This window comes from Pezoporus flaviventris, unplaced genomic scaffold (assembly GCF_033815535.1).
Source record: "Pezoporus flaviventris isolate CSIRO_AGI_PZ_B2104156 unplaced genomic scaffold, CSIRO_AGI_Pfla_v1 ptg000013l, whole genome shotgun sequence".
Classification (NCBI taxonomy): Eukaryota; Metazoa; Chordata; class Aves; order Psittaciformes; family Psittacidae; genus Pezoporus; species Pezoporus flaviventris.
In genome coordinates this window covers 3,166,971-3,182,810 of record NW_026892561.1, presented here as the reverse complement: position 1 = coordinate 3,182,810, position 15,840 = coordinate 3,166,971, and the positions used below count along the sequence as shown (strand labels likewise).

Below are 15,840 nucleotides of genomic sequence, written 5' to 3'. Positions count from 1 at the left end.
GGGGCCCCGCCCCCGCGGCGCGCGCAGAAAGGGGCGGGAAAAGGCCGACCAGGGACGTGCGCCGCCATGTTTGTTCCTGGCGCTCTGAAGCTGAAGGGGGTGTTCTAACCCGAAGATAAGATGGCGGCCCCCAGCCGTAGCCCGGAAGCGGAAGCGGGCGCAGCGCCTCACGGAAGGGGTAGAGGGGCGGCCCGGCCCGGGGCTGAGGTGTAGCGGGCGCCATGGCGAACCGGACGGTGAAGGATGCGCACAGCATCCACGGCACTAACCCGCAGTACCTGGTGGAGAAGATTATCCGCACCCGCATCTACGAGTCTAAGTACTGGAAGGAGGAGTGCTTCGGGCTGACGGGTACGGAGGGCGGGCTGGGGCGGGAGGGTGCGGGCGCGGAGCAGCGCTGACGGCCGATCCCTCTTGTAGCCGAGCTGGTGGTGGACAAGGCCATGGAGCTGAAGTACGTTGGGGGAGTCTATGGTGGGAACATTAAGCCTACGCCGTTCTTGTGCTTGACGCTGAAGATGCTGCAGATCCAGCCCGAAAAGGACATCATCGTGGAGTTCATAAAAAACGAGGACTTCAAGTAAGTTGGTGGCTTCATTTTTTCCTCTTTTGGTTGCCGTACTGAATGAAATTAACCAAAACAGCCGGGGAAACTTCAGGGTATGGTTTAGTGGGTCCTGATGAACTCTTCTTGCTAAAAGGTATGGTTTTCCTGGTGCTGTCAAGAGTGCTCTGCTGGTCACCTGGTCGTTGGAACGCTTGCCTCTGTGCCATGGGGATAGAATGCCTCCTGTTGATGTGCTGGGAATAGGACACCACCACCCCAAGTATCTAGGATGCGGTGCATTAATCAGCTTTCAGTACCTAAAGAGCCTGACGGGGAATCTGGAGGGACTTTTTACAAGGGCCTGGAGGGACAGGACAAGGGGGAACAGCTTTAAACTGACAGGGGGGAGATTGAGATGAGACATTAAGAATAAATTCTTCCCTGCGAGGGTGCTGAGGCGCTGGCACAGGGCGCCCAGAGAAGCTGTGGCTGCCCCATCCCTGGCAGTGTTCAAGGCCAGGTTGGACACAGGGGCTTGCAGCAAGCTGCTCTAGTGGAAGGTGTCCCTGCCTGTGGCAGGCGGTTGGAACTGGATGAGTTTTAAGGTCTCTTCCAACCCAAACTATTCCATGGTTAAGGGAGCCATGTTCATCTACTTTTCCTTCAGTATTTTTGTCATCTTTGTGAGTGCTAATGCACTAAATAATAAAAATATGTATATAATTTATATAACATAATAATAAAATGATGCATGTATAGTTGAGTATATAGATACTTACATATATACTTCAGTACTTTAAGGAGAAAATCTCAATGGTTATGTGCTCTATTTCAGTGTACTGAATTACTTCAGAATCTTACAGGGAAACCTCTTAACTTCAAACTTTACCAAAAGCCAAGTTCCACAAAATGGTTTCGTTTCAGGTACGTCCGAATGCTGGGTGCGTTGTACATGAGGCTGACAGGCACTGCCATTGACTGCTACAAGTACCTGGAACCCCTGTACAATGACTATCGGAAAATAAAAAGCCAAAACAGAAACGGGGGTAAGCACTCCTGCTTGGCGGTGGGTTCTTAGTACCTCATAGGTGACCTGTTGTTAAGAACACACGTCCTACTGGGTGGAAATAAATATTCTTTTTAGTGATATAAGCCTGAAAATTGTGGCATAACCACCTTTTTGAAATCTTACTTTTTCATTGTTTCAGTAGTTGCTGGTCTTGCTGACTTACACAAATGGGAACTGCCTTGCTTATTTTGCTTTCCTCAAGTGCTTGTGTTTCCTATTGGGCACTGAAATGCAGTTCTATAAATACCAAAGCAAACAGCATTTGAGTGCTGTTTTAGCACTGTGAATCTGCTAATCCCAGCTGTGCAGTAATTGCCTTTTTGCAAGGCAGGCCTAATGATTTTCCTCGTCTTTGAGAAGGATTCTACAACTGTTGTTTGTACAACCCACTTGAAGTGAATTGTCTCAAGTGTTTCATCTTTACTGTAGCCACCAGTGTTCATCTTCTTTGTCTTTTCAATGCTGTTTTTTTGCTCCCCCAGAATTTGAACTGATGCATGTGGATGAATTCATTGATGAATTACTCCACGAGGAACGTGTATGCGACATCATTCTGCCTCGATTACAGGTTTGGAAAAGTAGATGGTAATGGAATTCTTAACTGCATCAGATTCAGTGGTTGAATCAGCTGCTGGCTTGCTGTGTAAAACTACAATACAGGCCCTTTCAGCACACAAGCTGCCTCCTCAGGTGTTTGTTCTTAACTGGGGTTGAAGATAAAGTTGTGATTTCTCATAGAAACGATACGTCCTGGAAGAAGCTGAGCAACTCGAGCCTCGTGTCAGTGCTCTGGAAGAAGACATGGATGATGTAGAATCTAGCGAAGAGGAGGAAGAGGAAGATGAAAAGGTTGGTGAAGTACTTTGGGAAGGGATAGTTGAAGCTGGGGTTGGACCACTGCAAAAAAACTTTATGGCCTGTGAGAAATATTTGAGGGGAGACATCAGGAGGCTGCTTGCAACTCCTATCTCCCCCTTAATATATTTCCATATACGCTGCTTGTAAGAACTTGTTACACCTTGGAATGGTTCTCAAGTGCTCTGTGTTTGTCCACCTTTTCTGTCTCCTCAAATTCACAAATCTGGACCTGCTCTGTGTTAAATAGGTGATGATGAAGGTTATGGTAATCATCATAGTCAGTTCTGCTCTACTAACAAACAATTAGCAGGGAGAGGTGACCGGTAATTTCCACTTGGCAAACTCGGGCATTACCACTCACTTCTGAATATGAAAGACTTGAGGGTGGGGCCACATCATCCCGGGGCTGTTGTAATTTATATTCCTTGCTCAGAAAGCTTTACCGATTAAAAACTTGGATGAAACAAAACCTCTCCCCTCCCTGCCATGGTTTCCAGCTGGAACGAGCACCATCACCTGACCACCGCAGAAGAGGCTACAGAGACCTGGACAAACCTCGCCGATCTCCTGCTGTGCGGTACAGGCGGAGCCGGAGCAGGTCTCCAAGAAGGTGACGTGGCTCTTTTTGAGCAACATTTTTACCTATCATACTGCAGATGGCTGGAGCAAAGCATAGGAGATGACAGTTCGGCCAGGATCTCTTACACCTCCCAATTCCTTTAGCTGCTTTCTGAAGGAAGGAGCTGCGGTGCACTGTCACAGTCACCCTGTCTGCCTCTTTCTCTAGCCTGTAACTCTTGAACTTGCTGGTCAACTCTACTGGACGATATAGCAAAGATACTAAGGAGAACCAAGTGCCTTGTTTTCCTGTAAACCAGAGGGTGCAGAGATAATCCAGTTAACAGTTCTTAGATAGTATGTCAGAAAAAATCACTGACCTCATTTGTTCACTGTATGGGCCAGCCCAGAAACCTCCTGTGCAGCAGGCCAAACACACACTGAGGACACAGGGGGAAGTCCAGAACATAAAACAGCTGGTTCTGCTAATGATTTTTAGTGACTTTTTCTTTTCTCCCCCAATCACAGGCGAAGCCGCTCTCCAAAGAGAAGGAGGTAGTGTTTTACTCTATTATTTAATCTTAGCCTGTGTGCATTTTTAGTATGGCTCTCTTAAAAGCTTCCTCTCTCTCAGCCCATCGCCACGCCGAGAGAGGCATCGCAGCAAAAGCCCGAGGCGACACCGGAGCAGATCCAGGGAGAGGCGGCACAGATCGAGATCTAAATCTCCAGGTAGTTTTGTCACTCACAGATTAACTCTGGCAAGTCTTTATCAGTAGAACATCCACCTCCAGAAGTCAAGGTATCAAGAAGGTAGCATAGGTGCTTAATCTGGCTCATAAAACTGCTCATTATATGAAAGCACAGCTGGAAAACTCCTTTAATACATCCAAAATTGCCTTCAGCAACTTTTTCAGCTAAACCAGGAGGTTAATATGAGTGCGTAATTAAGAGTGGGGTTGCTCTGGCATTATCTAGGATACTTGGTCACTAGAAGCAGATTGCATGAGCAAAACAAGAAAGAATTCAGGGTCAATGGAAGTAACTGTTACTTTTTATCTCCTAGGTCATCATCGTAGTCACAGACACAGAAGTCATTCCAAATCACCTGAAAGGTAAAAGTTTGGCTTGTTTCTTAAGGGTGTGTGTACTGCTGTAGGAGCTCTCCCTTGTCATTTAATCTTGGCAACTGAAAGTCTTCTTACACGGTTAGAGATCAGGTATTTCATACAGTTCCCTTGGTATTGCAGTCAAGTCACACTGTCAGTATTTGACCATAGAAGACACCACTTAATACTGTCAATCACTTTGGTCTTTCCAAGCAGTTACTAGTACTGTGTCATGTGGCCTTTCTGTTTTTCTGCTTCAGATCTAAGAAAAGTCACAAGAAGAGCCGGCGAGGGAATGAATAACAGACTATATCCAGCCCACAGTTCAGGGACCTTGAACTGCAGTCAAATACTGTTCTATCTGCATTATGGGACAGCTGGATATGTACTGGCTGCTTTAGCAGTCCATTCCTTTAATCCTCCTTCTGTACAAGTCCTGTTTGTTTGTTTGTTTTTAACTAAAGGAAAGGTAAGGACATTTTTTATGTAGCTGCATATCCTCATGATGTAACTTGAGATCTCTTTTTAAATTGTTTTTCTCAAGGCCTGTAAAAAAACAGTGAAGAGCAATAAAAAAAAAATGGGGCTTCTGTCTTTAGACCTTTGTTGCTGTTTCTTTCATTATACTTTGTTTAGTTGAAACTGGCTTCATTCTCAAATCAGGTGCTCATGTGAGAGTATGTTCAAGTTACAGACACTGAAGAGCCACCAGCCTGAATGATTTCAAACCTCCAGTACAGGAAAGAAATGAAGACTCTCCTAATCCAGTATGTCTACTAAAAGCAAGAGTTAAACAGCTCTCCCACACACAAAAGAATCAGTAACAGCTATGTAAGAATCGCCCTTAGTTCTAACACTGTCGGACAGTTTAGAAGCTTCAAGTAGTACAAAACACTGCAGCTCTTTAGGCAACAGGTTACCTGCTGTACTTAAAGACAGTAAGCCACTACTGTGAGCATAGTTCATGGCCTGCATGTGACAGAACATGGCAAAACTAGGCTCAGCTCTGCCTTCTCTCAGTGAATTTAGCATTCAGCAAGTCTCGTCTTTCAAACAGAGAATCATTAAGCTCCTATTCTAGTTACAGTTCTCAATACAATTATGTATCGCTGGAAATCAGTTGTTAACCCCCTTGTGTACCATCCCTTTATTCATAGTCTTACTTTGAGAGCAGGGATGACAAGTTTAGCTCCTGAACACTGCATTTAACTGACATTTACAGTGTTGACAACACAAGAAGTAATATGGAAAAGTCCCTTTCAAAAGGCAGAGCCTGATTTGCAAAAGTTTATGAACACACAAGCACCTATACTCTTCCCTAAAGTGTTTTACACCACACGCAGTGGCTGTGAGCAGCACGTGCAATGGCAGCAGCATGGGGAAAACCAGATCTACTGCTGGTAGGACTCGTTCAAGATGCTCACCTTTCATCTCTTCTTTGAGATACCTGAATTAAAGCCATTTTTATTATCCAGGTTTCCTGATGCCAGTTAGATGCAAGCATGCATACAAACAGGGAAGACGAAAAAGTCTTCTGTCCTTTTTTTTGCAGTTTTATTTTTCTTTTAAAAAGGTTTTTGGCACTACATCGTTCTGTAAAGAATAGAAGTGACAAATTTTTAAACACATGAAATCCCCTTCTAATTTTATTCTTTTCTTTTTTTTAGAACAATATATATAAAGTCTGAAGCAACCAAAGTATGAATACAGCTAATAGAAAATAAAGAACTTAATTTTAAAAATTCTCTCTCTTTACAGTTTATCAAGATAAACCAAAACACAATTCCCCTTAAAAATAGGGTAATAAAATAGATGAAATTTGTATCACTCGGCTTCGTGATACGAGTAAAAACTATAGTTCATATCTATGTACAAATGATACAGTTTAAAAACAGTCTTAAATAATCTTGTATCTAAACACGTTGCATTAAGGTTTTAAATCAGAACCTGAATTTCTTCCTCCCCTCCTCCCCCCACCCGCCCCAGTCCCACTGAATTTCACTTTTTCTGTTGAATGTAATTCAGATTCAAGTGTGGGTGTCCTTGAGACAGAAGCGAGAACCGCTGGTTACTCTGCATCAGTGGACCAGCTAAAAGAAAATGGATTACAATTACTTCAGCAACTTAAATATATTTAACAGTGCTTGGCTATATTCAATGTACTAGTCTTACTTAGAAATAAATAGAAATAAAGCCATTTACTAGCCTGACACAAGTGCTATCTGAACAACTACCCCATTTAATGGGACAATGCAGTCATCACTTTCATCCTAGCTGCAAAATTCCCTCACCATCATCAAGACATCATTTTGGTGCATTGGTTTAGTTACTTAACAAATAGAACTTCAGGATTTTTAAATCTGGGTCTCACTTGGACACCTTGCTACAGCAAATGGATTTTGAAAAACAGATTTGGTGCCAGTATCTCTCATTTTATACCAGGTGACCCAACTAAATGGGAATTGCAGGACTCTCAGTAAAATTTGGGTACAGTTTCTCTTTTGGTGGAGCCAAAGGTGGTCTTCCTACACCCTACCAGATGCTGAACACCTTTACCACTCACTAGCATCAGAAAGAGTGGAGATAAAGTCAGTCCTTCTGAACCTGACCTAACTGCCACTAGTGCTGCTCTGACTGCAGCTGGGTTGGACTGGCTGACTCCAGAAGCCCCTTCCAACCTGGATTATTCTCTGGTCTTGCAAGTTTGTATCTATTTAAGTCATTCCCACAAGAAAAGGAATTAGGACAAAAATTTCTTCATTTTAACACATCCAGGGGCAAATCATCTTAACCTCTATTGAAGCAGAGATGGCTCTACAGTGAGGCAGCAGCAGTGAAGGAGAAGAAGCAACAGACTGCAAACTGGCTCAGATCTCAGGATTTGATATAACCCCATCCCTCCCACAATGATTTTCATCCATCCATCCATCTATCCATACAGGAAGCCGAAGTGTTGATTTGACTCTTGATTTCATTATGGTTCCGGGAGCCTAGCAATTGGAACATGATTTCCTTGGCTTTTACAGCCTTTGAGACAGTAAAGAGACATGTTGCATGAGCTGTTGATTCATATACTAATTCTAGTACCTTGAGGGTAGAAAGGTTTGTTCGGTGGGTAGCTGGCATTTCCCTGCTGCATGTAGTTCTGAGGCATATTGTAAGGCCACGCTCCTCGGAGGAGAGGAAAATGGGTAGGGGTCCCATGGTCCCAAGGGACAGAAGGAGGGTTCATTTTACCAAACTGTCCTTGGAAACCCTGATCTAGTTTTCAATTGAAAGGGAAAAGCACATTGCAAGTTGAAATAATTAAACAGTAAGTCACAAATACAGTTTACATCTTAAATAACAATTTGTAGGGGACTTATTGAGATTAGTCTGATGTGCTACTCTTGCTCTTGTTAAAACATACATCAGTAAAAATTACCACCTAAATTACTTTGTTATTCACTAGAACAGAATTTATTGGGGAGAAAGACAGAGGATGAATCAGTATTAAAATCAAGACCTACATTTTCACTATTCCTATGTCATTCTCGTGATGAAAAACACAACGGCTGAACAATGTTACTAATATCTGATCCCACAACAATATTCACTATCACTGACATAGCTGCGACACGAAAGCTATTATCCTACTGCAAGAAATCTTGGATGTACACTGGAATTCCATTAATTCTTGTATGCTTAAGAAACTTGGTATCTAGGTCATCAGACCAACTTAAAATGGAGATTTAGAGAGGAAAATCAAAGCTTTTTAAGTGAGTACATAAATTGTAACTATTCTATTTACAAATCCAGTATTACTGCAGCATTAAGGATGAGAAATCAAGCATCCAAGGAGTCAGGACACACAACAGTTGATGGCAAATGCTATATTCATAGCTCCCAATTTTGTAAGACAATTAGCTATGCCTGCTAATATAAACACCTCATCAATGTACATTCAAAAATGAATAAAGACATTTAAGTAACTATCCTTCAGTGTATCAGTTCCCCTTCAGACAGACTTCCATTAAATAAAATCGACATGTTTATATAATAAAACATGGATCATGGCTCTGGAGTGTGCATGAAAAAAAGTTGTCTGTAACTCCTAACGGTCTGGTTTCTGATCAATTGTCTGCTGAAAACAGAGCTCCTCCTTCCAAGTCAGTGAAAGAATGTGAGGAAAGAGTTTCCACAAACCTAAGTGTTCTCAAACATCCCAAGCAAGTAAGAAAGCAAGCTTCAAACACAGCACACAGCTCATCACTGTTTGTGCCTTCCCAGCCACCCCACTTTAATGGCATTTAAGCCAAACAGAAAACAAAACTGATTTAAATACAAAGAGAAAAAAATACTGTAACTGGGAACTAGGGAAAGCAGTGTGATAAGGCTGGAAATACATGGAAGCTGAGCAATTGAGGGGAGGAAATACTGTGAACGAGAGTACAAGAGCACTGGGAAACCTGTACAGGCACAATGACAGTGGAAGCAAACAGACTGAGAGTGAAAGGAAAAGGGACTGACTGACTAAATGATGAGAAATGGGATGTGTTGACGGAGAATGGAGAAGATACTAGGATCTGGGGAGCCTGTCTGAAAGAAAGCAGCTACCTGGATAACAAGACTTGGATTGGAAGGAGCTCCTTGAGAAAGTCAGAGCAGGAGGTGGACATGGAGGAGGGGGCAGATGAGCCTGGACAGAGGATTAAGATCAGAAATGGAGAGATAGGGACAAAGCCCACTGAAGGCACAAAAAACACTGGGAGCAGTTTTTGCATCGCCTATTCTCCACAGAGCTCTGAATAGAACAATATCCAACATTTCAACAAATACTTGCAACTTGCTGGTGAATTACACCTCATCCAGCACTCTTGGCTCAGCTGAAAATCTACTGTTGCTGTCAGTTGCCTTACCAGTTCAGAGAAAGGCTGTGCAGAAGGTTCAACATTTCCATCTCGTGGTGAGCAACTGCATTAGTACATTGTATGATGGATACAGTTTTTTAAACATAGGAGAAGTTACACACTTGGAATAAACCAAAACACCATTATTATGATTGAAAGATCACAGTTAAAATTTAGGGGTTGCCATGGTTTCTACTGCACAGAAAACTGTACGGGCTTTAATCACAACACTGCTTTTCTCAGCCTCAAGCACACAGATGTGCTTGGCTTTGGCATGAGGCAAAAGGCTGCTGCCCACTTTGTCGCAGGGAGAATCTATGAAGTATTTTCAGGAAACAACATTGACATTATGGTGGTTAAACGTGGCAGGATAAACTATAGGAAAAAAGAATGCCTAAGATCACGTTATACTGCACTCAGTGCAAGGAGGCAATATTCAACTTGCACTAACATAATTCTGCCAGTCTCTAAGTTTGTAGCTGCAGTCTCAACATGCTCCTAATAAGCTACCTAACACAAACAGAAGCATAGTCACAGAAACATGCTTTAGACTCAAACAATCACCAGACCATTTCTCAGTTGAATGCATGATTTCTCATGTCTTGCACAGCCACTAATGGCAGACAGGACCAGTGCTTAAAAGTTACGATGATCAAACACACCTAGTTTTTTTTCCTATGAAAACATTAAGACAGTGAAGGTGATGACTTAGTTTCTTAAGCATCTTATTTGTAATATCAAACAAGTTGAAAGAGTTAGCTGTTTCTGTAACACTTAACACTTGTACACAAAGTGCGAGAGGTTTGATACAACAGAGAAGAGTTACCTGAATTCCCCACAGTGCCATTGTTCACCAGTGAGTTTGGAGTCACAGGATTGTGCCAGTGTCCCTCATGAGAAGTGCTGGGGATTCCCATGGGCCTGGCAGCAGGCTGTGCAAAGATGATACTGGGATCATTCAAGCTTACACTGCTCTGGTTATTTGGGGTGCTGCTGCTGCCAGATCTCATAGAAAATGGAACATTTGTAGAATGAGGAGGGTTACCCGGTGCAGAGTGAATAACGGGCCCATGAATAGGCCAAGAAGTGTTGGGAAGCTGAATTTGGTGGTGATGGTGCATCTGAAGTAGTCCCAGGTTATGCAAGGTGGAATACTGACCTGGGGGAGATTGGGGAAAGTTAAACAAAGGCAGCTGGACCTGATGGGGTGGCTGTGCACCCTGCTGTGGTTGCGGAACGTGCTTAGACTGGGATATTGGTTGTGGCTGAGTCTGGTTAATGGAGGCTGGCTGAGAGGAATTCTGTGTAAATTGTTGAGGTTGTGGAGAGTAAGATGACTGATGCGAATCAGACTGGAGGGGAAAAAAAAGTATGTATTTCTGATTAGTTCACTAGCTATTTAATGGTGTTTAATAAGCACTCACTGTATTAGACTATGCATAAAAAAAGGCAAAGCACTCCCCAGCAACACCCCAAATACTGTGCCCAAGCTCCTGCTGGTTTAAGTAAGTACAGTTAGACTGACACTGATTTTCACCATTAGATAATTTGGTCTGTTAATGTGGCACATCCCAGAAACATCATTCTGAGCAAGCATTAGCCCCAAGCTCTTCATTAGACTCCTCACACATCTGTTTTTGGCTTTTAATCACTGTCTTCCCCACCCTACTTATTTACTGCCCAGAATCTCTTAACACATTACCTTACCTCTGAATAGAGTCGTTCTTATTACTACAGACACTTTTTAAAGTCATTACAAAGTAAGCTCCTAATATTTAATTATTATTTAATCTGTTAAACAAGAAATTGGAACTCCAAACCCCCAGTTTCAGCCTCCATATCCTGATGTTAGGCCATGGCTAAAAGCACAGAAATAGCAGTTACTACTTTGCAGAGCTCTTACAAAGCTTCCCCTTTCACCAGCATCAGAAACAGGCATGAACCTGTTTCATCTCTCTGGTATTGGAACTAAGCAGAGAAGCACTTCAAGAGCTGAGGTGGCTCAGAAAAGAGTTTCCCTCTTTATTGGCCAAAATTTATTACCAGTGTCTGGATTAAGCCAATCTGGTTTTAAGCACTGAAACAAGATAGTGGTGCCATCAAGACAGATGTCTCCAGAGGGAAATTCAAGTGACAGACAGCTACCTAAACCAAAGATGATTACCTGAATCTCACATCTCAACTGCCCCTGGAGTTGCTTGTCTCCCTCCATAAACTACAGACAGCTCAGCTCCAAGTAACTCAGCTGCTGGCAAACATCTTTAGTTAAAGGTCTCTGCAGCTTGTCACTATCCATGACTGCTTGCCTGTCTGTTTAAAGTGGCAGTCACTTATCTTCCATAACCAGAGGTCTGCAGGACTTCTCCATGCCAGCCTTTCAGAGTGTTCCTTACAGCAGCATGCTGTATGTCTGTCTGGGCAAAAGATGAAGCCCAGAAACAGGGCCTGCTCCCTGCTGCTGTCCCAACTGTTCCGGTATGAGGGCCTCCTATGCCTTCCTATCAAACCAGGACAAGAAGGTAAAACCTGGGATTTGAAAGACAATAACTAGTTTAACAGCTTAAATATTTAAAAAACAGAGCACACACACTGATTACAGCCTTCCTGCAAACATTAAACCACCACAAGCATGCCATGGACATGCCAGCAGCAGGAGAGATGTTAAGCTCTAGCCTCTTGGTCTGCTTCCACACTCCTGCTTTTCCTTTTCTTTCCCCACTAACATTCCCCTTCCCATTCTCCTCAAATAATCCCAGGACAGCACATATTCACCAAGAAATCCTGGACAAATGACAACCATGCAACACACAAATACAGAGCCTGTGACCTCCATATGACATAAGAATGTGCACATGCAGTAGGTCTGGTGTGCATGATGTGCCTGACTGCACCCGCATGTCCAGCTTCAGTTTCCCAAGCAGAAATAGAAGGCTCCTACAGAGACACTCCTGTGTCATGTGATAACGTGGTGGCAGTTCAGCCTTTCACTTAGTTTAGGGCTGTATCAGTCCCTCGTTAACAGAACATCATAGTAAAAATGACTCCATAAAGTCTCTGTTACTGGAGGAAACATTCCAACAAACACTTGCTTATCAGTAAGGAAATACTCCATACCTAAAGTAGTAAACTGAACAAAGAGCATTTGTGATCAGCAACCCTGATTACTGTTTGCTTACTTGCCAGCTTCATTAGCAGACAAGTTTCTCAGAATAATATCTTGAAATTAATCAATTTCTGCTGTATCCTGTACTCCAAAACACAATAAATGCCAACAGCTGTACTTGCTCAAATACCCAGGTTAAACATATTTCATCTAATTCTATAGCGACTTGAACAAATTCTAGAGGAAACTACTAATATTTGTGCTTTTGTGTGCTCCGGCAGATTTGTGCCTGTGTGACAGCTGAAATGAAGGTGCAATTCATCTGTGTTCCCTGCATGTTCATGACAGTGCCTTAATACAGTTCTCTTAAACCACAGAGAATCATGAGAGTCACAAACCTAAGCATGCTAACAATGAGCTCTACTTTACCTCCTTTAGTAACCCCAGAATAATGAAGCACAAGACTCCAAAAAAGCAACCTAGCTTAAATCTCAAAGATCATGAAGTTGGCCTTTCAGAACTGCAAGTTCTTAGATGAAATCTGACAATTTGTTTCTGTACCGATAGATCACAAATGCTCTCCAAGAGACACAACATTATAGGTATTATACACATTATAAATCAAAGTTTCATTAACTGGCAGAGTGCAATGTTGTCACTATCAAGTCCAGAATCTGTTGAGAAAACCCTGTGCAAACCTGTTCCTAGCATGGCTCAGGATCGCTGGTTTGCTACAGCTTGCTTACTTCAGTACTATAGCTAATTGGAACTTACACATTCTGATGACTGTCTAGTGCGCAGGGGTCGTTCTGCTTGTTGTTGACCCACAGCCACTAGCTGTGAATTTACCATGCTTCGGACCAACTGGGTGCCTAATCAAGGAAAAAAAGTGTTAATAAACCCCACAAGGTTATGGATGACAGAACAATGAACACAGAATTGGAGTCAGCGATCCCTTAACCCTCGCATGAGGCAGAGTAGGTAAATCACTTTAAGGTCTCCTCTAAGTGGAAAGCTTTCCCTCTACTGGCAACAGTTGATATTAATAGGTATAGCAGCTAAACCCAAACTCTGAGTAACACAAATTCTAGCATGAACAAAGGTCACTTTGGTATCAGGCATGACTGCTACTTTAGACAGGTTCACACAGGTTTCCACACTACTGCTGTAAGCAGTGGGATTTTAAATAGCGACAGCAGAAACTCTGGGCAAAGGAAAACCAAAAAAGAATGTAAGTGATATCAGAATACAGAAAAGCAGCAAGTTTGTCTCAGAAGCTCCTTTACGATTGCCTTCTCTACTTTTTCATGGACCTCTTAAGGTTGAATGTGTTTGCAATTAAACTGATCTCTGATTACTACAAGCAACTTGAAATCTAGCTTCCAAATGCATCCGTACACTCTTGGAAGTTATTGTAAGAACACTGATTTTTGGTGAAAATATATTTACTTACCTCTCACAGACGATGGAGGGTTAGCTGAACCCAGAACAATTTGAGAAACATTTGGAAGAGGAAATGCACTCAATTATTACTATTATTACTACTCCTAAATGCACCCATTGTGAATGGAAGACAAATAACGTAATACCCTGTAGTACACTACACTTACTGCTGAGTACATTTTTACCACCGATGCAAAGACTGTACTTTAGGAGGCATTACTCCCCTTGAAGAAAAACAACACTTAGACTAAAAACTGTCTTCACAATGACAGAAATAATTAGTTGCAGGATTCTTTCTTTAAGATAATACCAGGTCTGTGTAGAAACCTAGAGAGAAAGGACCTCAAATTATACTAGCACACATGAACTAACTTACCTGGCACGCTATTATTTCTCTGACGGGTTTGTTTGAATTCAGGACAATCTCTTCTAACATGACCCACATCGCCACAGATGAAACATCTTTTCTCTCTTGTTTCTCTGTCCTCTTCTTTCACTTCTTTTTCATCATCTTTCTCATTCTCCTTTTTCTTCAACCTGAATAATAACTTTCATTAGCAGTATCACAAAACCACACACAAAAATCTCTTGTTGTTATACCGATTACATTCAAAGGAAATGGTCACATAACCAACAGCTGTACCAGAACCCACGTATCTTAGGAATCCCAGAAAAACACTTTTGGGATCTGGCTCATTAACAACCTGTTTGCAAAAACTTAACGAATTTAGAAGCTCCTCAGAATAATCCAGACGCTGAGTTATCTGTATTAGTACAGACTGCGTAAATAGGCTTAATCTGCCAGTTAGTTTGGGAGTAGTTCTTTCAATAATCCCACTGAGTCAGAATATACATAAAACAAGTGAGCTGTATCATGTGGATATAACCTCAGCCTGACTGGAGATGGCATATTTCTCTGTAAGAGTGTATCAGCATCCTGAGCCTAGACACGATGTGAAAGAAAGCACTAAGGCTCTTTCAAACACTCAGTAGTAATACAACAAACAGAAGAACTAGTGATCAGGAGCCAAGACAAGAAGTAAAGGCCTTTTTTCCACATGGTTATCTGAAGGATTGGGAAATATTAATACTATTTTGTGAGCTGCATACACACTTTGAGAGAGATTCTGTGTGGCTGTGCTGCAGCAGCAGCTCATGTGAAGAGCAGATCAACTTCTTTTCCTGAGGTAGATGTAGGGAAAAAGGTGATGCAATTCAATGTGCTTGTGAGCAGTATGTTAAGGGAGCACCTGAAAGAAATAGTCAGGCTGTCACCTTAGGGTTCCAGGCCAGTTTCATGTATCTTGGACTCTACTGACTGAACAAAAAGCTGTAAACAAGGACTTTGTAGCAGGAACAGACCAAGAATCTTATAAAGACTTATGAAGAACCTAAGGAGTAAATGAAAAAGCCCGGAACCTAAATTCTAAAGGTTTTAGGAGGTCATACAACCTATACTGAATGGGTCATTAAAAATCCAAAGACTCAAATATGTGAGGAGTACACATTCTCTGTCAGCTCCTGCTAAACTCTTCTGGAGACATTGACGTGCATGTACTAGGGACTCCTGCAGGAAATCAGGATCCAAAACTCCTAAGTGCAATTAATGTACAAGTGCAAATTCAACACGATCACTCCAGGAAATCAATTTAAATGTATTACAAAATGTGCAGTCCATCTGAATGTTTACACTATAAAAAGATCATTTAGTCATCTAAATTTTAAGCTAAACTGTAACCACAGACAGATCACAAAGCATAAGTATTAACATATTGCAGACTGTTCATTTTACTGTGTGTGCTTGCACAAAATCTCTTTTCAAGAGATGACCAGAAACAGTCTTCAGAAAGCAAAAACTGGGTAGGAAGCAGAGGATGAGATACAAAGCTTTGATTTTCTCTGCAATTCAGCATATTCTTCACATCCATTAAAATTTCAAATATCCAAATCTCTCCTGATGTAATCTCCAAGACTTTACACTAGCTTTGTGTATTGCTTACCTCCTCCTCTTGGGGCAGTCTTTCATGTAGTGGCCGATCTTTCCACAGACACGACAACATCTGTCATTGGGTGCCAATTCCCCATCTGTCAGCACTTTTGAGTCAAAAAAGTATTCCTATCAAAACACAACCAACAGATACCATATATAAACCATCCACCTAGAAGACTGAGAAATGAAAGCAAAAAGGACAGCTCTCATTTCATATTGTTCCCTGAATTTTACTGCTACTTGGATTATACATAGTCCTTTTTCTCCCCTAGAT

The 15,840-nt window shown here is 42.1% G+C and overlaps 2 protein-coding genes and 1 long non-coding RNA gene across 5 annotated transcripts in view; 2 read left to right on the top strand and 1 right to left on the bottom strand.

Moving 5' to 3' along the window:
• The first annotated feature begins 189 nt into the window (after positions 1–189).
• PRPF38A (pre-mRNA processing factor 38A) lies at positions 190–5,050 on the top strand. Its single transcript, XM_061451242.1, has 10 exons — positions 190–351; positions 421–580; positions 1,472–1,593; positions 2,099–2,184; positions 2,355–2,465; positions 2,972–3,084; positions 3,561–3,587; positions 3,667–3,764; positions 4,099–4,147; positions 4,402–5,050. Exons 1-10 carry the CDS (start codon positions 222–224, stop codon positions 4,442–4,444), a joined length of 939 nt encoding a protein of 312 aa, XP_061307226.1. The 5' UTR covers positions 190–221; the 3' UTR covers positions 4,445–5,050.
• A 359-nt stretch (positions 5,051–5,409) lies between these two features.
• LOC133268337 (uncharacterized) lies at positions 5,410–5,797 on the top strand. Its single transcript, XR_009743041.1, has 2 exons — positions 5,410–5,541; positions 5,636–5,797. It is a non-coding gene; the product is annotated as an uncharacterized LOC133268337 (long non-coding RNA).
• Positions 5,758–15,840, bottom strand: part of TUT4 (terminal uridylyl transferase 4) — a 48,254-nt gene continuing 38,171 nt past the window's right edge. For 2 of the 3 annotated variants that reach the window (XM_061451256.1, XM_061451257.1), the window contains exons 25-30: positions 15,577–15,692; positions 13,953–14,113; positions 12,908–13,005; positions 9,857–10,382; positions 7,229–7,402; positions 5,758–6,231 (exon numbers count right to left, since the gene is read on the bottom strand). In XM_061451256.1, the coding sequence (XP_061307240.1) occupies positions 6,140–6,231; positions 7,229–7,402; positions 9,857–10,382; positions 12,908–13,005; positions 13,953–14,113; positions 15,577–15,692 (1,167 nt within the window). In that variant the 3' untranslated portion in view covers positions 5,758–6,139. The remainder of the gene's footprint in view (positions 6,232–7,228; positions 7,403–9,856; positions 10,383–12,907; positions 13,006–13,952; positions 14,114–15,576; positions 15,693–15,840) is intronic. The other variant, XM_061451258.1, reaches the window with a different exon arrangement.

What these genes read in the sequence shown, in the direction of transcription:
- PRPF38A (XM_061451242.1), top strand. Translation starts at nt 222, where the DNA reads ATGGCGAACCGGACGGTGAAGGATGCGCACAGCATCCACGGCACTAAC. An exon ending in GGAGTGCTTCGGGCTGACGG is followed by an intron (nt 352 to 420) that starts GTACGGAGGGCG and finishes TCCCTCTTGTAG; the next exon opens with CCGAGCTGGTGGTGGACAAG. An exon ending in TCATTCTGCCTCGATTACAG is followed by an intron (nt 2,185 to 2,354) that starts GTTTGGAAAAGT and finishes GATTTCTCATAG; the next exon opens with AAACGATACGTCCTGGAAGA.